The sequence below is a fragment of the Monodon monoceros genome, unplaced genomic scaffold (genome assembly GCF_005190385.1).
Source record: "Monodon monoceros isolate NGI ecotype Baffin Bay Population unplaced genomic scaffold, NGI_Narwhal_1 Super_Scaffold_21, whole genome shotgun sequence".
NCBI lineage: Eukaryota > Metazoa > Chordata > Mammalia > Artiodactyla > Monodontidae > Monodon > Monodon monoceros.
The window spans coordinates 141,472,028-141,496,008 of NW_021703778.1; the positions used below are offsets into that span (position 1 = coordinate 141,472,028).

At 52.1% G+C, this 23,981-nt stretch overlaps 1 protein-coding gene across 3 annotated transcripts in view; it reads right to left on the minus strand.

Moving 5' to 3' along the window:
- Positions 1-23,981, minus strand: part of ACTN1 (actinin alpha 1) — a 96,160-nt gene that overhangs the window by 37,242 nt on the left and 34,937 nt on the right. For all 3 annotated transcript variants that reach the window (XM_029238793.1, XM_029238796.1, XM_029238794.1), the window contains exons 2-3: positions 5,997-6,111; positions 1,866-1,985 (exon numbers count right to left, since the gene is read on the minus strand). In XM_029238793.1, coding sequence (XP_029094626.1) covers positions 1,866-1,985; positions 5,997-6,111 — 235 coding nt within the window. The remainder of the gene's footprint in view (positions 1-1,865; positions 1,986-5,996; positions 6,112-23,981) is intronic.

Below are 23,981 nucleotides of genomic sequence, written 5' to 3' on the forward strand. Positions count from 1 at the left end.
TGCGGTACGCGGGCCTCTCACTGTTGTGGCCTCTCCCGTTGCGGAGCACAGGCTCCAGACGCGCAGGCTCAGCGGCCACGGCTCACGGGCCCAGCCGCTCCGCGGCATGTGGGATCCTCCCGGACCGGGGCACGAACCCGCGTCCCCTGCATCAGCAGGCGGACTCCCAACCACTGAGCCACCAGGGAAGCCCATTCTGCCAAGTCTTGGTTCCTCCCTAAGAGAACAAACTATTCTTTTCTTCTTAACAGGCAGTGATTACTTTCCCACTCACAAAGCGACGTATCCTGCTACGCACAAGCCCTTCGAACGTTTACTGAGCACTGACTGTGTGCATCATGCTGCTAGGAGCTGGGGCCACAAGGATGTAGAAGACGTGATCTCTGCCTCACAGCTGAGGGGATGGGATGCATAAGGCACCACCCGTGCTGGCCTCAAGTACTAGCCTGAGTCCCTGGTAAGGCAGGGGTCAGCAAGCTTTTCCTGTAAAGGGCCTGATAGGAAATATTCTCGGCTTTGCAGGCCATATGGTCTCTGTCGCAACTATTCAATTCCGCCTGTAGCAGGAAAGCAGCCAATGATATGTAAACAAATGGGTATGGCTGTGTTCCACTAGTTACAAAAACCCAGGTCAGCCAGGTTGGACCCCATGGACCGTAGTCTGCCAACCGCCGTGCTCAAATTTCTCAGTTTGAGGTTGATATATCAAATCCCTCAATTTCTAGAAAAAAAAGAGGAGGACTTTAAAGTCATCAAGCGGAGAAGAGATCAGCTCCTATGGATTTACTGAAGCAAGACCCTCCAACCTCTGCGAGGAGAGGCCACCCTCTGGGGTATTTCTCTGGAGTCACTCAGACCTGAATTTGAGTTCTGGCTTTACCACTTACTGATGATGGGACTTGGGACAAGTTAATCTCGTCAGGCATGTATTTTCCTTTTGCAAAATGGGGATAATAATTAGAGCCACCTCATAGGGCTGGTGAGGGTGAAATGCGATCACTGGTGCAAAGGGCTTCAGCACAGTACCTTCTGCAGAGCAAGTGATCAGTCAGCACAGCCAGGGTTGTATCTACAGTGAAGGAATGAATGGATGGAGATGCTGTCTTCCTCACCTTTTGATCTCTGGCACCACACAGCGGATACCCAATCCATTGCGGAATCCACGGGACACAGTCCTGACGGGGCCTAGTTACGGTATTTTATTCTCATCACCTCACGAGCCTCCCTAAATCCTTCAGAACCATTACAGTGCACACAAGAAATTGTGCAACCTCCTTTTAACCATTAAGAACATGCCAATAATGGTTCAGACTGAGCTTTAAACAATTTTTTTAAATTGAAGTAAAGTTGATTTACAATCTTGTGTTAGTTTCAGGTGTAGAAACAATTTTTTAGTAAGTAAAGGGCAAAGAGTCAAGAAGCTGCTCTGCAGGGAAATGATATTAAAAATGTTCCTAAAGGCGTGCAGGCAGCCATCCTGCAGGGGCTGCCTCCACCCAGCCAGTGTCTGCACACTCTCCCCAGACCACAGAACTCTCTGCTTGGGACAGCGCAGTGCAGCCTGGCCTGTGGAAGAGGGAGGTGGCATTCCACACAGGGATATCCCACAGCGCCAGGATTCAGCGGAGGGGTTGCCAAGGTGCTGAGATTGGATGGAAAGTGCTGTTTTTACATGAAGGATCCACGGGGTCGACCAGATGGAGGTGCTGGGAGCCCTACTTCCAAATGCCCCCAGGGATGTCTAGAAGTGGGTGGGACATAAGAGTGGGTCTAGGAGTCAGGCTGGAAAAGGCCAAAAGAACCAGGAAGTTGTGGGGTGGGGAGAATCCAACTCCGGGGGGCAGCCAGGGGCAGGCCTTACTCACCTTCAGCTCCTATGGACACCAGCTTGACCCCCTTGCTGGCTATGAAGTCCAGGGCCTTGTTGACATTGGAGATCTTGTGCACCCTCATTTTGCCTCTCTCCGGCTTGGCCAAGCGTTCACCTGAACACAGACGAGAGGGAGGGACAGGAAGTGAGATGCTGTTCTCCGACTTCTCGGGTCTAAACTGCTTGCAGCCACTCAACAAGCCTGTATCAAGCCCCTAACACATGCCAAAGACTTGGCTGTGTGCTGGGAATGCGGGGGTGCACAGAGCAGTTTGCTGCCTTCATATACTTATGGCCCAGGAGGAGAGACAGATCTTCATCAGAGAAACACACAAATGAACAAGCAGCCAGAGGGTAAATGCTTAAAATAAATGCTTTAAAAGAGACACCGCAGAGGAGGGCAGGCAGGAGGGCGAAAGAGTTGTGAGGTGGTCAGGGGAGGCCTCTGAGTGGGAGGCAGCCAGGCCCAGACTGCAGGGAATGGTGACCAAGGCAGAAGGAACAGCATATGCAAAGGCCCCGAACTCCTAGCCTAGATTGTTTTGGCCTGGGGGAGTGTTTGGGTCGCTCTAGAGTATTCTGGAAGAGTTCCCTGTGCTCTGCCAGAGCCCTCTCTCATTTGAGCACAGCTGCTCTTGTCCAGTTACTGCCTCCCAGGGGTACCCTCGGCTCAGCTCTGAGTCAATCCCCCACCGTCACTCCACAGCCACTCCCCCACCCCACCCCACCCCTCCAGCTTCCACAGGGGAGCCCCTGCTGCTCAGGCTTTTCGGTCAGAAGCTGCCGGGAAACAGGTGTTGAGGAGCAGGTTCTCCAAACACCCTGTTAAGAGCATAGACCAGGGGTGTCCAGGGACCTCCTGAAACCATCTGAAAAATGCGTATGTACAACATGTGTGCCCATATCTGGGGAAGGGGCGCACAGCGTTCAGAGTCTCTAAGAGGTCAGGGACCCTAAAAGGCTGAGAACCACCATCCTAGGACCTGAAATTCAGGACCCTTGCACCTGCCACGGTCTCCAGCCCAGCCCAGCAGTGCCCGCCCCCCTCCCTTCCGAGCACATCGACAGTCTGGCTGAGAGATCTCGAGGGGCAGGGTGGCCCTGATGCTGGGCCATGCCCACCCTGTCAGAGCGGCATTTCTCCGGGGGGCCTCCCAACTCCCCAGGGGGCCCCCCCAGCTTCTAGAGAACAGAATTCCTGCCACAGATGTCATTTGGCCGAGCAGCTCCCAGGGAAGCACAGCTGGGTTTTTATTATTAAATCAAGACTTTCCGCTCACGGCTTTCCCAAGGCTGTGGCCATTGCCCCCCTCTCTGGCAAGGAACCCTACCGCCCTCCTGAGCAGATGAGATGCCGCAGGGCTCCCCTCCGATAGGATGGATGGAGGCAGCACCTCGTGCCCCCAGAAGGCTGCTCCCGCTAGAGCCCCAGCCCTTAGGTCCTGCTAAGCCTGAGTTCGCCAGCCAGCCCACCAGCCACGTACACTGGCTGGAACGGGGCTTCTCCAAGACAGTGGAGGCAGTAAGGATAGTGGTTCTGGGACTTCAATCAGCACAGAACCACCAGGAGGACCTGCTAACTGCAGACGTCCAGTCCCCTTCCCCTGCTTCCCGAGTTTCTGATTTAGGAGGTCTGGGGTGTGGGCTAGGAACCTGCATGTGGCCAAGCAGTCCTGCTGATTCTGCTGGGTGGTCCAGGGACCACACCCAGAGGACCTCTGCAGGGAGCACCCTCTTCCTTTCTCCTGTTATCCTACCCATCTCCAGAAACGCTCAAGGAGGAAAAGGCAACATCTCGGTGACTCAGTCTCTCCCCACCCCACAGATGTGCACAGGCCGGCCCGTTCAGTGAGAGCACCTGGTGGGTATGCGGAAAAGCCCAGCGGGCAGTCAGTCACTCTAATATTTGTTGAGCATCACCTACGTGCCAAGTACAGGTCTAAGCACTTGGGATACAGATGAGACTGTCCCCACCCTAAGGGGCTCAGTGCGCAGTGGGGAGAAAACACATGAGCCAAAAATGATCCTGCTGCATGGCAAATGACACACTAGAGGAATCAACAGCCTGTTCTAGGAGCCCAGAGGAGGGCAGCCACTCAAAGCACGAGTGGAGGTGGGGGGTGGGGGGCGGTGGTAGTCAGGGAAGCCTTCCTGGAGGAAACGCCTAAGCTGAGTTTTGAAGAATGAAAAAGAACAATGCCAGGTTTGTTTAAACTAAGAAATGTTGGAAGAGAGGTCGGGAAAGACACTCTAAAAAGCAGAGGAAAACATATGGCAGTTCCTAAAAAAATTAAATATAGTATTACTCTAGGACCCAGCAATCCCACTTCTGGGTACATACGCAAGAGAACTGAAAGCACAGACTTGAACAGATATCTGTACACCATGTTCTTAGCGGCATTATTCACAATAGCCAAAAGGTGGAAACGACTCAGGTGTGAATTGACAGATGACTGAATAAACAAAATGTGGGATATATATACACGATGGAATATTATTTGGCCTTAAAAAGGAAGGAAATTCTCATACATGCTACTTCATGGAGGAACTATGAGGACATTATGCTAAATGAAATAAGCCAGTCACAAAAGGACAAATACTATGATTCCACTAATACGAGGAACCTAGAACAGAATCTGTGAATCAAGTTCACAGAGACAGAAAGCAGAATGGTGGTGGGCAGGGGCTGCGGCCGGGAGAAGGGAATGGGGAGTTGGCATTGAATGGTATGGAGCCACAGTGTGGAATGCTGAAAAAGTCTGGAGACGGATGGTGGTGATGGTTGCACAGCAATGTAAATGTACTTAATGCCTCTGTGTACATTTTAAAACGATCAAAATGGTAAATTTTATGTTACGTATATCTTACCACACACACACACGCCCCACCCCACCCCACAGATTTCACCTGCAATGAAAATATTTTCAAGTATTGGGGAGTGGGGGAAGGCAGTCGGAGCTTGTGCAAAAGCACAGAAAACAGAGAGCATGCCATCTGGGGAGGACTGCGTGTGCCCCCAATGTGGCAGAGGGTCTGAAGTCTGACACATTTTTGGGAATAGTTCGTTGAAAACAAAGCAGGTGCCAGCTCATGAAGGATCCTGCTAGCTATGCTAAGGAATGTGGGCTGCAGGCGCAAAGCCCCAGAGAGGCAATGAAAAGTTTCAAGCAGGGAACAGCGCGACCATATTTGGGCCGTTGGATGGACCCTCTGGCTGCGTGTGGGTAACGGAGGGCGGTGGGAAGGGAGAAGCTGGGAGGAGGGGTCAAAGGCCTCCGGGCATTATCTAGGTGACAGCTGACGCAGGCGCACTGACACCGTGAGGTAGCAGAGGTAAAAGAAGGATAATAGAAGGAAACAGAAAGAATGAAACTTGAAAGCCAAAGAGCAAAGGCATTGAACCCTGGGGCACATGTGGGGGAAGATGCCCAGTGCGATTCAGTATTTAAAAGGAGGCTCCAGGGAGAAGGCTGGACTGAGACTAGCCTAGGACTGGCGGCAAGGTGGAAGGTAAAATGAAGAAAGCAGCCAAGATCCTCCAGTGCATAAGCCAAGGCTAGAATCTCGGGACCTCCAACCTTTAAGGGATGGTGGAGGAAAGGTATTCATAAGAAAGAGGAGATATGCATTGGAGAGGAGCTGTCCCTCCAGATATCTGGACACCCAAATTCCAAGCTGGGGGCTGGATAAGGGACTGGAATCACCTGGATATAGGTAGCAGTGGAGCCAGTGTTTGGAGATGGTCAGCCATGGCTGCTTTCTTGACCACAGAGTCCTAGCATTTGGAGAAGAGACCTCAGAGACCATCCTTCAAACCCCTCTTTATGCAAATGAGGATGCTGAGGCAGAAAGGCGGTGACTTGTCCGAGGGCACACAGGTAGTCGGCAGCAGGGCCAGGACCAAACTCAGTCTCCTTGTCTGAATTCACACGTCACCCCCAACGTTTTTCAAGACACCCAAAGCTAGCCATAACCAAGGACAGAGCAGACGCAGAGGTGTCAGGGCAGCATTCCCAAAGTGGCAGAACCCAGTGGGCAGTGCCTGATCCTGGGCCACGGAGGCCCCACCCATCTGGCATCACCGCACCTCTGCTCTGGCTCTCCCAAGGCCAGTGGTCCAGCTCACCTGAGATGACCTCCAGCAGTAGCATTAGCTTCAGGCCATCCCGGAAGTCCTCCTCGATGTTCTCGATCTGCGTCCCTGCCTTCCGGAGGTGGGAGTTGCACCATGCTGTAAACGTCTGCGCAAAGGAAAGAAGAGCAAGTGGTCAGTCTCTCCCACAGGCCACATGGTCTCTGAGGCCCTAAGGACCCGTCTGTCTCACGCCCTTTTTCCAGTTGTTCTGTATAAGGTGTTGGGCAGGCTGGTGGTGTCATCCTTGTTGGTCAAGACATCTAACCATAAAGGGTGAGGAACCCACGCAGCAGAGCCCATAAAACCTCTCAGCGTGGCTGTCCTGCAGTCTCCTTCACCTCATCGCAGGGCAACAGCTGAGGGGCCGCCCTGCAGGGCCAGTGGCATGGGTGGGCACCTTCCTTTAACAGCTCCCCTCCCAACCTTCTTCCCAAAACATCATCCCCACCCACACTGAGAAGTGGCACAATTCCATTCTTAGCAGTTCACCTTTTAGATTATAAGGCTTAGTTTCGATCTTCACAGTTACAAGGTCGAGTACCCCAGGGGTAAAGTATTAAGCCTCATTAACACCTTACGGTAAATAAGTTTATTAAATCCTTGTCCATTTGGCAGCTAGCTAAAGGAAAATTATTCAGTTTTGTTGAGGACAGAGTTCAGAGGGGCAGTGTCAGAATAAAGAGAGAGAAGTAAGTACCCCCATGGTGTATGTGTGTGTATTTGGGGTGGGAGGTGAAGGCATCTTAGTGCAAAAGTAAGAGCAAGAATTTCAAAAAGGGACTGTCAGAAGACTAAATGAAAGACCATCAGCGCTGTAATTTTCTGATCTGTGGGGAGAGAGCAGCAACCTTGAAGCTTGTGTATTAAGCCGACCATCAGGCGGGCCAAGCTATCCTGCGCCAACAGCACCCTCTGGTGGCTCACACAAGGAACAGGGTGACTCAACAAACATGAGAAATAAACAGCATGCACTTCCATTTCGCTCGCCCATCCAAACACAACTTGGGCAAGTGTCTCTCCCCAGCTGTCACAAACAGAGAGAAGAGCTCTCTTACTTTAGATCCAATCTATTCCTTGGCAACTCAAGACTCCTCTGCACCAAATGGTACTCTCAACTACATGGGGGCTCAAAAGCCAACCTTCAGTCCCCCACAGCAGGGCCAGCCAGCTCTCTCCCCACCTGTCCTGCAAAGTGGCAATGGTGACAGTGTTATTTCTCAAAACAGCAGCAACCACCCTGGAAATACTCCCCCTCTTCGGAAAGGTCACCAGACTCATGACCCGACCAACACGTCCTCTTGCCCTGGGGAACTCCAAAGTGAAGTGGCAATAAATGGGCAGGAGAAGGGGGCAGTGCCACAGCAGTGAGTACTGGGGAGAAGAAATGGCCGTGTAGGCTTATAAACCAACAGTTGACGAGCCTGTGGGCAAGAAGGCGAGACAGCATCCCGCACGAGGTGGGGACAGGGGGCCGCACTATGACACCCCTCCAACACTGGGCTTCATTCTTAAATCATATCTCACTAGAAACTCAGCAACACAGGGTACTTCTCTCTCCCTGCAAACAGCTCCACTCTGTAGGCCAGCCCACATCCACGATAGACAAGAGGGATGTGCGTGTGCTGTCCCAAAGCTTTCGTAAGCCTGGCACACAGCTTGGGGGTGGGCAGGGGACATACACTGATTCCTCAGCCTGGAGTGTCCTTTATGTCATGCTTGGCTAACTCACACTCTTCTTCTAAGACTGGGCTAAGATATCACCTCCTCCAGAAAGCTTTCCTGATAGCCACCCGCCACATTGGGCTGATGTGTGAGCCCACGGCACCCTGCAACCCCTCTTTATCATTGCCCGTATCCCACTGCATGGTGGCCACCGGTCAGCTTCACACCTGGACTCACCCTAAAGTCTCGGGGCACAGAGTCATAGATGCAGCAGTGAACAAAATAACACAATTCCTTGCCCTGTGCAACGGACATTCTAGTGGATGTAAAAGTGAGAACGGATGCAAAGTGGGAGGGTCCTGGAAGATCCAACCACACCCGGATGGTATCAGTGCAGGGGGGTGATGGGCCAAACAGCGCTCTCAGAGACCCTCTGGAAGAGGAAGACAGCTCAGAGGAAAGGGGATGAAGCAGGGCAAGAAAGAGTATCTACCAGGTCCCCTTCCTCTCGTGTTGGCATTGCAAACCTAGCAGGGGATGAGAGGCTACTTAGTTTTTATTTTCACCGTGCTGTCAATTTTTTGATGTAAAATTTTTTTATTAAAGAATTTTTAAATCTTTAAAATAAATATGAATTTGTTTGTAGTTCCTTATTCTCTCCCAGCTGTCACGTGCCTGTATATGCACTTCTGCCCGGGTGTCATCACACTGTACGTTGATGGAGGGGGGTGGTCATTTACCACCATCTTGCATTTCCACAGCACGTGACTCTCATCTCCCTCCCAGGCCCACACTCAGCTTCTGCCTGGGGTTTTCTGCTGACTTGGCAGGAAGTGGGTCACCCCAGCAGCTCAAAGGGATAGTTTTCAGGTCCAGTGGGGCCGGGGTCCTGGTGGGAATCCCCAGACCCCCGCAGCTGGAGGGGCTGTGAAATCTCACTGTTTACCACCCAGTCATGGAGAGGGGATGGGGTGAGAGAAAGGAGGAAGAGGCCACGTGGGTAAAAAGGTACCACTTTTGCAAGAGGAAAAGTGCTGTTGAAAGCAGCCAGCCCCATTTCCTGGAGAAGCCAGTCCCAGAGCCCTGGAGGCTGACACGCACCTGTGTTCGCTCAGACTCCCCAAAGCCCTGCCTCTGAGGCCTCAGGGGCTGCACTTGGTTAAAACCCCAAGCCCCCTTCCCGGCCCCTACAGGTGGCTGCTATGAAGGGGCCTCTGCCACCTCCCCAGCAAGCAGCTCGAAGCTCAGGTCATGGAGGAAAGGGTAACTCAGTGATTAAGAACATGCACTTGGGGGGACACCAGATCCGGTTCAGCGCTCAGACCCACTCTTTACCAGTCTGCAGGTGAGACCTGCCGACTCACCTCCCTAAACCTCGGGTCCCTTAGCAGCAAAACAGGGATAGTAACAGCACGCTATAAAAGTCAGGCGGATTAACTAGAAAATATTTATAAAGTGCCTACCACGTAACACGAGCTCCATAAATGGTAGAAGGGAGGAGAAAAGCTAGCTCCCCTGGAAGCTCCGGGGGAAGGGGCTCAGAGGACTCGGCCCCCCATGCTCCCAGCCCACACCCTTCTCCCAGCCTCCAGCCACTAAACTCCATCCTGGGTTCCACCCCGGCACATGCTGCGCTTTGTTCCCAAGATGACAGCTTGTGTCTGGGGACTCTTCTTCTTTGAACAGGTGCTGATGTGTTATGCGGAGGGGGCTCGAGTTGCGGTATGGGGGCAGAAAGCCTGTGACTTTGACCATGGCCTTGTGGATCCCCAGCAGAGGAGGCTGACGGGGCCTGAGAGGGGAGACAGCAGGGTCAGGAGCGAGGTCCTCCACGTACACCGCACAGCCACGCTCTCTCCTCCGGCACAGGCAGGCCCTAGACTTGAAGCCTGAGCTCCCACATTATGACAGGGGGGGATACCTGCCCCTTAGCAGGAGGAAAAGCGAACAGCCACAAGGGATGCCCATGGCTAGAGACCCTGGCCCCATGGCCTCCAGCCCAGATGCCCCAGCATGGTGGGCAGTGCTACCCCAGCAGGGTTACGGTCCAGCCTCATTCAAATAAAGGGCAGGTGGCATCTTGTTGCCTCACTCCCAACCAGGCCCTGCCCTATCCGACCTTCCGCTTGCCCCAAGAGCCCCGTCAGGGGATCCTTGCTGTGGCTCACTGCCTAAGGAGATAGGAGGAACTGATGGTCCTTCCGTGGACCCACTCTTGCAGAATGAGCTCGGGTGTGCAGACAGGTCTCAGGAAAAAGGGCCTGGGCACCATGCTGGAAATGCTCCCAGAGCTACAGTGAGGGCTAGCTTAGCTCTCTTCTCAGCAGCCTCTCTCCGCACTTCACCTACCTCCAGCCCCACTGCACAGCCTCGGAAGGCCCTGGACAGAGAGGGAGGGGCTGGCAGAGAACCCAGACTCCTGTTCAACTTCTCACTGACCTTGAAGCATCTACCCATGTTTAATCTGGCATAAAGGTGATTTTAAGGAGACACAGTTTAACTATCCAGTACTGTAGCCCAAGGTTACAAATGGGCCAGGCCAGGCTCCAACCCAACAGGGGGTGAGGGGGTACAGGACACTTGAGCTGGGCCAAGGTCCATGGAGTTGATGGAGAGAGAAGCATCTTTGTCTACCTTCTCTGTGGGTCTCACAGTCCCGCTTTCACACAGAATCCTCTAAGGGCTTTCTATTATATCTTTAACAAGTATCGTATCCATATATTTCCTTTTTTTTTGGCTGCCGCAAGTGGCTTACAGGATCTTAGTTCCCCAACCAGGGATCAAACCCAGGCCCCAGGCACTGGAAGCGCCGAATCCTAACCACTGGACCACCAGGGAATTCCCTATATTTCCTTTAAAATGTGCTGAGAAGGCAAGTGGCTTTTGAGAACATGTTCTCCCTGCTCCCCAGCTCATATGCACTAGAATGCGACTTCAGCCACACAGGCCTCTTTGAGCCTCAGTTCTCACACTGTAAACTAGAGACAACAGCACCTTCCAGGCAGGACTGCAATGAAGATTAAATAATAATATAGTGTATTTTACCACAACCGAAAAAACTAGGAAAAATGATAATGTTAACATATTAATATTGTTAATTTATATTAATAATGATAATATAATATTAATGTGTTTGAAATACATTAAGTGTGTAAGAAGTAGTCACTACCGTCATCATTATTATCTAAATTTTAGATTCTAAAAGGTGTCTGAATAATCACTCAGCTGGGATCTGGGGTACAGAGGATTACCCCATAAGCATGACGCAGGTGCTGAGCTTTTGAAGTCAAGTGGCATTCAGAGTCTTGACCTTGGTGGGAGGAGGGAGTGGTTAAAACACAAGATGCTGAGCACAGGAAGATCACAGGACTTGCTTAAGATCACTCCACAGAGGGAATTCCCTGGCAGTCCAGTGGTTAGGACTCCGTGCTTTCACTGCTAAGGGCACGAGTTCAATCCCTGGTTGGGGAACTAAGATCCCACAAGCCGCAAGGTGTGGCCAAAATCTTTTTTTTTACTTCTTTAATTTAAAAATAAAAATCACTCCACAGAGCAAGAATCCAAAAGCCTGGAAGGATTCAATCACTCTGAAGAAGACAAGGCAAACCCCAGTCCATCAGCTTCTAGCCAGGTGGTAACCTTGGGCAAGTGAGTCAACATGGCTCTGCCTCAAGGCACTAGTCTGTAAAGTGGGGTAATGACAGCATGGGGTTGGTGGAGAATTCAATAAGATAACCCACTTAAAACACGGAAAAGAAGGTCTGGAACACAGTGACTGCTCCATAATTACCTATCATTACTGGTACCACAATAATTAGAGATAACTATTACAAGTTCATGCTGTCCAACACATGTCATCAAAGAATGTTAGAGCTGGAAGAGATGCTTGGCACACCTGAGCCAAAACCCTCCCTTTACAACTGAGGACACATGGACCAGAGAGGGTGAGTGACTTTTCCCAGGCCACAGAGCTGGATATGTTCACAACCTGGCCTCCTTACTCCCAGTCCCGTATACTTTTCTGCTCCACCAGGATGACGTGGATTTCAGGTGCAGGTGTGCGTGGGGTGCTGGAAGGGAACAGCAGAACCAAGGGTAGACAGGTGGGCTGAATCTTGTGGCATGTCACTGAAAAACAGGTCACTGTGAAGTGAAAACACCACCCAGAGGGAAACTGGGTGACTCCGGTCAGCACTGGCACAGAGAGTCTTGAGTTGATGGACCATCAGCTGGCATGGGATGGGCAGCTTCTCTGGAGGCAGCGTGATGGAGAGAGGCAAAGGGAGCATAGCCCCGAGGCAGGTAGCTGGTTGTCCAGAGGTGGGAGATCGTTCTGGATGGTAAGCAGATCAGAAACATGTCTTTGAGGAGAATTCTGGGAACTGGGGCTCTTTGCCCAGGAAGAGAGAAGAGCGGACTCAGGGACTCATCCTAAGTATCTGAAAGACCCTCCCATGGACAAGCGAATAAACTTGTTGAGTGCAGCCCCGGGCAGAACAAGGCAGGCAGTAACGGTGAGGAACGTGGATTCTAGAGCAAGACTCACCTGGATCTAATCCCATCTCTGGCCCTGAGTAAACTTGGGCAAGTGATGTCACTTCTCCAACCCTCAATCTCCACATCTGTAAAATGGGTATAATAATAGAACCTGCCTCGAAGGGTGGTGTGGATCAGTGCAGCAACACATGGCAAGTGCTAAGTACAATCACCCACACATAAGGCTCAATAAATGGTAGCTACTATTATTAGGATCAAGGATAGGAAGCTGCAGGGAAGACTAGAGTTCAATGTAATAAAGAACAGACCAAACACTGGGTATACAGTGCATTACCCACCAAAGGCATGTGTTTGGTGAGGGTGCTGGGAGAGGATTCAAGCTCCCCCTGGGGGCTGAGCTAAGTAGGTCCCTTATAATGCTGATTCTTCGAGAGCCCAAGGCAGCCCTTGAAAAGTTGGGTTAGAGATGTGTTTGAAGAGTTCAGTTAGACCAAGAGTCACACACTCAAATGTCTGAGCAGGGTTTCTCAACCTCAATACCATTGATATTTTGGGTTAGTTACTTCTTTGTTAAGGGTTTGGGGCCTGTCTTATGCATCATAGATAGGATGGTTAGCAGCATTCCTGGGCCCTACCCACTAAATGCAGGTAACATCCTCCACCTCAAGTTGTGACAACCCAAAATCACCCCTGGTTGAGACTCTAGTCTGGAGAAGACAAGCACATACGCCATTAATAATAATCATAATAATAACGGCAGTATCTAACATCTGTTGAGTACTTGCTCTTGCTAGACCCTCCTCTGAGGGCTTTACCCCCTGTAACTCAATCTTCAAAACAACATTACAAGGCAGGTGCTATTATTTTCCCCGTTTTACAGATGAGAAAACTAAGCCACAAGAGGTTTAATAAAAGGCCAAAGGGGAAAGTGTACGGAAAGTGGGACTGGCGAGCGCCCTTGCCTCCATGTGCGCTCATGGATTTCTCTTGAAACAGTGGCCCTCTCGGGCTATCCTTCGGGGTTCCACTCAGGAGAGCAACATGGGCACAGAGAACTGGTCCCGAGCGTACACGGTGATAATGGCAGTTAGAACACGATCTCGGTATCAGGGCAGGTGTGGTGAGGGGACGGGAGGCGTCTCTCCTTGGCTCATATGGGAACGTGCGTCCTCAGGTGCCAGACCTCCAATGAAAAGGAGCCAGAAATCTGGACTTTGATGTGAGTCTTCTCATTTTTAAATGCTGGTCCAACTTAAAAATAAGACATCCCACAGCCCCTCAAAAGATAGGGGCAGGCTAAATCTGAATTAAGACTGACAGGGTCTCTGGTTCCACAGTGAGAAAACGTGAAAACTTTCTAAGTCTCCTAACAAAAGAGTCACCACACAGGAACGAATGGTGTGTTAACGCGAGCAGACAGCTGTGCCCAGCACGGTTCACATTCCTCGCAGACCACCACCGGCATCTGCCATCGGGGAATCTGCAAGCAAAAACTGAGAGAACTTTCCGTGAGGGCCCACAGGAGCTCTCCTTGTTTGGGCTGATCAAGGACCCACACCTGTCACCAGGGACGACAACCAGATGTGCGTCCCCCCCATACACACACACACGTGCACACACACCACCATGTTCTGTGAGTTCAAACGAAGGTACCAATTTTCATTTATTACATCTGCAAAAATAAGTTTCTGCTAATTCCCATCAAAGGGTGGGTACAGTGGCCAAGCCGCAACACGTCACAGCAGGTTGGCTGATTCGGTACAACTCCGGTGGAAGGCAACCCGCCGAGGGGAGCTAAAACGGGCATAACCTTTAGCCTAATGCTGGGACACTATCCTGGGTAAATATCGCTCAAGAAAGAGAAGGTTCATGGGCACAAAGACATCCTCGCCAGCATTACTGGAGAGGAAACAATTAGAAATAGCCCCAAATTCTATTAATAAAGTATTAGTTAAATAAATTATGGTTCATCCACTTAATGGAACACTAGACGGCCAAAATGATGGGTTCTGAAACTATACATTATTATGGGAAAAGGCTGATATGTAATTACCAAGAACGCAGGATACAAAACTGTATGTACCACAGGCTTAAAACCATGTGAGCGATCACAGGAACGAGAGAAAACGATGGAAACAAAACCCATCCTGACGCAAGCAGTGCCTGTGCTCCTGTAACTGAATTGCAATGACTTTCTTTCCTTGCCCAGCCGGCTGCAAATGTGATTGGCAATCCCCATCTCCTCCCTGCCCTTCTCCCTGCTAGCACTCCTCTGTGACGCGTACTCCCCTCAGCGCACAATCCAGGCCATCCGCACCTGGCTGACCTCTCCATTGGTCCTGAGTAAACAAGACAACCCACCTGCAGCCAAAATGAGGCCGGCTCAGCGGGTGGAGGGAACAGCACTGCCACCTCACTGGCCACCAGGCCCCAGGCTCGCGGGCCGACCACACCTCTCCCAGGCACATCCTCCTGCTCCCCGGGGATCCTGACACTCGACACCAGCCCCGGTTCACTCCAGGGGAGTTACTGTTCAGAGCACAGGGGTCAGGAAACCTGGGCTCTGCCCTGGCTCAGCCAGGCATGCGTGTGACCTCATATGTATCACCTCAACCCCTTCCAGCTGTGTAACCCCAAATGAGTCCCGGACCCTGCAGGTCAGAGCCCAGCAACTCGTCCCATCATAACGTGCAAAAGTAAAAGACACAGCCAAGTAGAGCACCCAGGGTCAATCTTCAGCTCCCACGTAGGGCTGATTGCAATGGATGGGCTCTGCTCCTTGTCAGAGGCCAATAAATCCCACAGGGGCAGTTTCACCTCAGTGGCTCAACGCATGATCAGGGTTTCGGTCTCAAGACTGCCTACCCCTCACCAAAAGACACCTGTTATTAGTTTGCTGGACAGTCCATAAAAGCTTTATGCCAGAATATCCCTGGAAGGACACACAGGACTTGGCACGGTGGCTGCCTCCAGGGAGGGGAGCTAGGAGGCTCCTGACAGGGGAGGGTGGGGCGTTTTCTTGTCACAGAATACCCTTTTGTTTCCTTTGAATTTTATACCATGTGCAGTCATTATCTGTTCAAACAAAAAGCCATGCAAATCTAAGAAAAGTCTGTGTATATGTTTATCTGCTGAGTCAGACCTCTGGATGGGATAGAGGGAACTTCCCATTTCTCTGGGATTACTTGGGATGGGGGTGGTCAGGGCCCATGAGTTCTCGGGGTGGGGGGAAACAAATGTTTTCACATTTTAAAAGAATAGGAAGAGATGAAAAAGGAAAAATTCTTCCATCTATTGAAAAGAATTAGTAATAGAAGAAAATATCATACAGAGAAAGGGTTGTGAAAAACTTTGAAGTGCCTTGTCAGTGTAAACTATTATAAGTAAAGTCATAATTAGGGACCAGGACATGAAGATAAAGCAGCAATTACACCCACGTGTCCACCCCAACAGACAGCAAACTGCTAACTGCGGGCGGAGATGAAGGGCAGTACCCCCTGGCCCAGTGGCCCAGAAAAACCCAAGCAAGTTTCTAAGCCTCTTGAAGGTGGTACAGGGCTTCCTGTACAAGCTGGCTTCTCATCGGATGACTTCCCCTCCCTGGAGTACAGCTACCAGGACCCTGGTCCTGGTCTAGGCTCATCAACTGAGAAATCAGTTCAGCGGCCCTGCGATCTCCACACCCTTCTGGGCGGGCGCCCTGCCATGGCTGTCAGTCACAGCCCACCCTCCTCTCCCACTCTTGGCCACCACGCGCAAGCATCAGGCCAGGGCCCCTTGAGAGCTCAGGGCCAAGGTCTCTGCAGCATTTGCTGGCCTGGGGGAGGTCACTGTGGACCAGCCAGGGAGCACTCTCTCTCCCTCAGGCCACCGTGGAGTCCCTCTGACCCCCGCACGTGGCCAGCCTGGCCAGGGCGTGGGCACTGGGTGGTTTGTCTAAGCAAAGGCCTGCCAGCAGTGATCTCAGATGCCCAGTGTTCCGGTAACGTAAATAGAAGTATCTGGTTAACTTATCAAGGGCTGGCTGCCAGCCTTTCAAAGCAAGCAGTCAGCTGGTTCACTCACAGATGAAAAGCAGAGTCCTCAAGAACATCTCCACCCAGATCTGTTTACTTTCCACCCCTGGGAGTGGTGCTGAACCACCAGGCGGTTTCCTCTGCTCTGAAAGGGCACCTCTCTAACCGCTGGCCCCAAAACCATGCGAATGTTGGGGCCCTGGAAACTCAGGGGCAGGTGGCTGGAGGCTCCCAAAAGAGCTGGACTTTGTAACTGTTAAGAGCTGGGCCCCCGGCCTACACCTCTCATTAGCTCTGTCTCTTTGTACAGGATTCTCAATCTCAGCCTCAGGATACCCATCTGTAAAATGGGGATAACAAGACCTATGACGGCACAGCATTAAAGAGGACCAAATTAGATCTCATGTACTTAGAGACGGTCTGGTGCTCTGTTCACAACAGATGCTTAAAAAACGTTAATCCTGTCGGCCTTTGTCACTCAGTGGCTGTGTGGCTTTCATGAACCTGTCTAGGCCTCAATTACTTCATCTGACAAATGGGGCTACATAATATCACAAGTTTGTGGGGTTGTTGTCAGAATGAGGGCAATGGAAGCAAAATAGCCAGCCGTCAGAAAAGGGCAGGAGCCTCATAACTGTCCTCTGTCCTACTGCTCTCACTTCCTATTCCCTTTCTATTCAATGGAAGTTAATCATTCACAGAGCTCTACAGGTGGGAAGAAAGAGGTCTGTTATTTCTCTCCTACTGACTGATGAGGAAACCCTGAGACCAGCCCCTGGCCAGGGTGAGAACAGGAGTGGGAGGAACAGGGGCCTGTGCTTTCGGTTCATGTCCACCTGCAGCCCGTTTCGGGAGACACAGCACCAGATGCCCGGAGGGTCACCAAGGCCACAAGGCCAAAGCACAGGTGGCCAAATGGCTCATTCTAGGAGGTGATTTGACCTAATGACCACACCCTGGTGGGAGAGAGGAGAGCTGCCAGCCCCTCCGCGAGGCCCAGGCACCCCTTCTCACCAAGGCCCTTGGAAAGCACCCCAGTGCCTTCCCGCAGGTGCAGGCAGAACCTGGAGCTCCTGAGAGAATTCAGGGCCGTTTTAAAAGTCAGGTGGCACCAGATTCCAGTGAAGAAACAAGGACTGTCCTCTCAGCTCCTGGCCAAGGTGCATCAGCTTTCCCCACCAGTCTGCCACCGTCCACAGCCTGGCCTCTCCCGGGGACCGAAGAGCCACAGCAATGGTCCAGCCCTCGGCAGGCTCTGTCACCATGGCCTCTGGGATCCTGGACTCGCTGAGCCTCAGTCTCCACGTCAGTAAGACAAAGACAAAAAAGAGTGTCTACCCCGTGCGGCTATCCTGAGGGAGGGTTGTGTGAGCTAAAACAGAAGGCTTAGCCCAGTGCCAGATGCAGACTAAGTGCTCACTGGATGTTAAAAACCCAAAAATGTATCTACAGAGGCAGAAATAGAGTAGTGGTAGCTTAGGGCTGGCGGGGGTGTGATAGCTAAGGGGGATGGGGTTTCTTTTAGAAGTGATGAAAATGATCTAAAATTGACTGCAGTAATGGCCGCGCATATCTGTGACTATGCTAAAAACTTTACATTGTACACTTTAAATGGGTGAATTGTACAGTACGTGAATTATATCTCAATAAAGCTATTATTAAAAAAAAAAAAACTAAAATATTCCAGAACCCCACTAAGTCTTTTATCAAGGGGTTTTTGTTTTGTTTTGTTTACCCATTTGGCCCACTGGCAAGAGACCAGGCTCAAAGGCAGGCCCCAGACCCTCGCTCTCTCCAGGTACTGAGGTAACTGAGACCAAGATTCCAAGGTGGGAGGTCTGGTCTCATCTTTGGGCATATGTAGCACTCGAGCCAGGCCTGAACTGTGTGGGCTTTAGGTGCCACTGGCCTTGTCGATGCCTTCCTAGGGAGTGGTTACTCTGAAGAGCAGGTCCCGCCCCAGGACATCTGCTTAACCATCAAAGGCCTGTTGGCTCCTCCTAGGCACACTTGACACTACTTACGGAGGCCAGTGTGAGAACAGCCTGCTCCCCACTGCCGACCCCAAGGTTGGGCCTGCCTATGATACCTCCCCCATGTCTGGAGTCAGATCCTGGCCCTTGTGGGTCTGACAGCACACAGGTCTTGTGGGCTGCAGCTCACAGGAATGGCCCACACATTCCTTCCCCGAAGAAGGAAAAGTCATTCACATGTGAGGTCATCTGGTTTTTCTGGCACAATGCTGAGAGCCATGGGCCACTCAACCCCACAGAGAACTTCCCCGCATGACAAGAATCTGGCCCAGCCTGGTATTCATAAAGTATGGGGAGCTGTGGTCTGGCTGCCTTGAGCATCTAACCTGACTTCTCTGTATGGTTGAGCTGTGACCCTCAACTTCACAGCCTGAAGCCTCGATGGTCTCACCTGCGAAATGGGAATAATCAATCTGCCCCCTCCTGGGGTTATGGTAAGAATCAAATAGCACAATACCTGACTTATAGTGGGGGCTCAAAAAGTAAAATCAAGTACAGCTAGCTCCCCTCCTCTCGCCAGGGTCATTTCTACTGAGCATGATTTGCTGACTGGGAACAAGGGTCCTGCCTAGGCTCCAAGCCCCCCATGTGGCCTCTCCAGAGGCCAAACCATTATTACAAATTTGCAAGAAGGAAAGAGACACTGCTTGGATAAAGAAAATTTCCAGGTCTCTTCTCTGTGTCCCCGAATAACCTGCTGGACTGGAGCTTCTGTTCTGGCCTGTCCCACAGTCCACTGCTGGGACCCCTGCCCTCTCGAGGCATCTCCTCTGGCACAGTGCTGGGAACTCTGACCCCCGTGGTGGCCACTGTCACCAGGCTTGCAGCTGGAGGCAGCGGAGATATCAGCTCTATCAAATGCTTTCAGGGACTTGGGAGGGGTTCCTGGAGGCCCCAGACCCAGTAGGGACATACACTGTACCTCTTAGAGTGGGCATGAAACCCATGAAGAGAAGCCAAGGCCCAAAGTCTGTGCTTACACTGACCGGCCCAATGACACAAGCGCAGGGCAGAAAAAATAAAGGAGAGAAAGGAGAGCAGAATAGCTCCATGTGGTGGTTCTCAGACTTGAAGGTGCATCAGAATCACCTGGAGGGCTCGTTAAAACAGATCTATGAATCCCCCCAGATTTCTGATTCCATAGTTCTGGACAGGCAGAGAAATTGCATTTCCCACAAGAATCCAGGTGGTACAGATGCTGCTGGTCCAGAGATCCCACTGAGGACCACGGGCTTGACGGTTACGAGGATGGGTTTAGGCGCAGACGACTGACTTGGGTGTGATCTGTGTCTGCCACTTAGTAACACTGGGACCTGAGCAAGTTCTTGACCTTTCTGAACCTCAGTCTTCTCACCTGTAAAAGGGGTTAATACCTATCTCACCGGGGTATTAAGGGGTTTCAATGAGCTAACATTTGCAAAAAGCCAAGCACATGGTAAGTTGTTAATAATATCTAGAGTTCATTATTAAAATATAAGAAAGAAACGAAAAAGGATGCTCACGGAAAGCAGTGAGAGAGAAATACTCGGGGCCCACGGAATTGCCCATGTGTACTAAGTGGTCACCTGGCACCATCCTGGGGTTACAGAGGTCGCCTTCGTCCCCAGTGTGTGCTTGAGTCTGGGTCAGCATGCACCAGCCGGCACTGTGCTCCAGCGTTCCCTGGCCCTAGGCTCCTTGACCCAATCAAGGACATAAGCTCAATAAGACGACCTCAGCCCAGACCCCATGCCAGTGCTATGATGTCATCCACCTCCCTCCCGAGGGACCGCCACATGACCTCACACCGGAATGCAGGCAGACTCGCAGCCTCCCAAGGGAAAAAGGTCAAAGCTCCAGAGAACCCAGAGCCTTCAGGATGCCAGAGCGGAAGCAGAAAGCAGGCAGCAGGGGGCACAACCTCAGAATCCAGCAGCTGTGTAAGCATCGCCAGCCACAAGGAATCCCTCGAGTGATGCGCACTCTGGGTGGGGGCGGGGAGGTTGGGGCATTAACAGACTCCCTATAAACCGCCACTCCCTGGGGAGTGGAGGGCTTTCTGCAGAGAACCTCCCTGACTCTCAGCCATGACAGCAATCACCCCATGCCTAAGAGGAAGTTTCTGGTTCCAGGAACTCTGAATGGGGGAAGGGGACAGAGGCCTGGCATTTAAGAGTTCCTCCTTAGTTGCATATAAAACAATAATTTGGGGCTTCCCTGGTGGCGCAGTGGTTGAGAGGCCGCCTGCCGATGCAGGGGACACGGGTTCGTGCCCCGGTCCGGGAGGATCCCACATGCCGTGGAGCGGCTGGGCCCGTGAGCCATGGCCGTTGGGCCTGCGTGTCCTGAGCCTGTGCTCCGCAACGGGAGAGGCCACAACAGTGAGAGGCCTGCGTACCGCAAAAAACAAAAACAAAAACAAAACAATAATTTGTCCTTTACACCTAAGAGACTGGTAAACAATTAGAGAGGTGATTACCCCAAATGTCGCTGTGGTTGAGGAATCCAGCAGCCCTCATGCCTGGCTGGAAGGGTGGGCTGTGCAGCCATGCTGGAGAGCAAGCCAGCACGACGTCATGAAATTCATCACGTACCTGCCCAACAAGCCACCCGGGAAATCTCCTCTCAAAGAAATCCTCACATGGTGAACCCGGGGGTCCATGGGAGAATGTTCATCGTTCCGTTATCTGTGTTGGCAGGGAAGGGGTTGGGGACCCCCTACGTGCCCATCGTAGCGAGACTGTGGGGTGAAACGTGATGGACGCACAGTGGCCTCACATGGGTGGACCCACAAGTGGGCCATGAGCTGAGGGGCCTCATTAAGCCAATTCTCTTCACCTGAGGTCCAGGAAAATAAAGTTTCTTCTCCCAAAATACAGACACAGATCAGCACATTATAAAGCGGCACAGAAACCCCAAAACCCTTTTCTGAAGAAATCACAGGCAACCTGTGGGCCATGAAAATCCCCACCCAGGCCCAGGCGGACGTGGCCCAACACTGTCCCTGCACTCCCAGCCTCCACTAAGACCCATCAGCGACCTGGGGCGTCCGCAGCGGGCCTGCTGGCCAGGTGGCTGACCAACCTCAGCACGGCCAGCCTGGCTCAAGGGACAGGGCACCAGGGGAATCAGGAGCAGGGAGCAGAGGCTATGGAATAGAAACATGTCTGTGGAAACGTCCTCATTTCCAGAAGGATGGGAAGAAGTGCAGCTGTAGGCAGATCTGGCCAACTAACTGCTGGGATGGGGTGGGACACGGGGCTCCTGTCTGTGGGTGAGTGTGTTCACAGCCTCCTGGGAACCTGGAGATCCACACCCGTCCTGTCTCCCAGCACCGGGCTTAAGCTCAGAAAGTGTGCAGTGAGTGGGAGAGGGGGCCACAGAAAACACGGGCTGCCCAAGGGCACCGCAGCCTCCCCCTAACCTTGTTCCAGAGGAAGGTACCGTGTTAAGCCCTCAACTCCAACATGGGGACACGGAAGGCAAAGTGGACCTCTGGGAGCCCCAAGGGGAGGGGAAGAGAGAAGGAATAAGATCTTGGAGTTGCTCAAAGACGTGGGCTGTTATTACCACTGGGTGAGGCATGCACCATCTCAGCAAATCCACTCAACAATCCTGCGTTAGGGGAGGAAAGCGAGGGTGAGAGGAAGCAACCTTCCTAGCCACACAGCTAGTGAGAGGCAGAGCTGAGATCTGAACTGGGGTCCACAGGATGCCAATGTGTGGGCCCTTTCCACTATGCTGGGGGCTGCGGCTCTTCCAGGTAAGCCTTCCACCTTTGCTCAGGCTGGAGAATAATGAGGAATCGGCCAGCACCAGTCCCAGGTCAGCCGAGAACCACACGGGGACGTGTGCAGCTAGCTGTCCCCAAGCAGTCCCTGGGCCTGGACCGGGGAGGGCAGCCCAGGACACTGGGTGAGAATCACGCCAGCACTCATATCCAGCCATGCGAGAAGGTCCTGGACCTTGTGGCTCCCTAGAGATTCAGAATGGGCCAGGCAACTCTTTCTCCTAAGTCTCAGTTTTGGGGAGGTGGAAAGAGGGTTTGAACTCTTGTCTCTTTTGGCTTTCCAAACACAAAGCCCGTTGAGAGAGGTCATGAATAATTATAGGGGCAGCCAAGTCAGGGGGTGTGTATGCCAGGGCGTGGGCAACCGGCTTGTTTGGGCTTGGATTGGCTCGATGGCAGCAGCTTCCCTCAAGGCAGGCCACTGCCCGTGCTCTTGACCCACGCAGGCTCCAGGCTCCCCCTGCCAGTAAGCAGGAGAAGGTAAATTCATTCATTCGTTCATTCACTCACTCATTCAGTAAATTCTTACTGAGCACTCACTGTGTCAGGAACTGGGGTCACATTTTGGGCAAGTAAAGACACAGTCCCTTATTTATTAACTTTTTTAAAATTTATTTTATTTATTCTTTTTTTTGGCTGTGTTGGGTCTTCGTCGCTGCGTGCGGGCTTTCTCTAGTTGAGGCGAGCGGGGGCTACTCTTCATTGTGGTGTGCAGGCTTCTCACTGCGGTGACTTCTCTTGCTGTGGGGCACGGGTTCCAGGCACACAGGCTTCAGTAGTTGTAGCACATGGGCTCAGCAGTTGTGGCTCACGGGCTCTAGAGCACAGGCTCAGCAGTTGTGGCGCACGGGCTTAGTTGCTCCGCGGCATGTGGGATCTTCCCGGACCAGGGCTCGAACCCATGTCCCCTGCATTGGCAGGTGGATTCTTAACCACTGCGCCACCAGGGAAGCCCAAGACATAGTCCCTTAAATCAAGGACCCTGTGGTCTAACAAGGATGACAAATGTTAATCAAAAACTCATATCAGTAAGTATATATTTGCAAGCCGAGCTTCACTGCATACAGGAAAAGTTCTGAAGGCATGAGGCTAAAACGGGTCCCTAACCTGGTCCAGGGTGTACGTCTGACCACTACTTTGAGGAAGTCAGTGAATTTTTAAAACTGAGGAATTTTAATTAGATGAAGAGATTGTAAATGTGAAAGGGGGACCACAAAGTTTATCATCCAAACTGGGGCACTTGTAAATAAAGGTAGGCGCTGTTAATAAATACATCAGAACAACAGGTGCAAACCGAGATGGACGGTACCCAACGCACGTGTGTGGGGTCCGGGATGGTCGGGAGGGTGGTGCCGCCCAAGCAGAGGAAAGAAAATATCAGAGGCCCCAGGGGTCAGGGACGAAGGCCTGCTCAAGCCGCTGGAAAATGGCCACTGGGGCTGGTGCAGGAGGAGAGGAGAGGGGTGCCAGAGGTCAGCATTACCGCAGGGGCATGGGGTCCCATAGGATGTTAGGACGGTGTCTCCTGAGAACAATGGGAGAGGTTTTATTTGATTTCAGCTGAGGGTTGAGGGGTGGGGGTAGGGTGGATGCAGGAATCAGGTGCTAGTTTACACATAATTACACCTGCATCTTGGAAAGAGACTCCTAATTGCACCGCGACGAGCAGATCAGAGGTGGGCCAAAATGGCGGCGGAGACCCGTCAGAGGGCCGCGCAAAGGTCCAGGCAAGAGACAAAGGTGGCTTAGACCAGGGAGGTGGTGGCGGGGACAGAGAAGTGGCTGGACCCAAGAGATACTCAGGGAGGGAGGGAGGGATCAGAGGTCACACCCAGGTTTTGGACCCGAGCCAACCGAGGAAGGGGGTATGGGTGAAGGTGCCATCCACTGAAACGCGGCTCCCTGCCCGCCAGACACCTACAGCACTCACCACAGTTACAGAAGAAGGCCCTCAGTCCTCAGCCTGACAATCTAATTTGAAGGTCAGCGCAGAAGGACT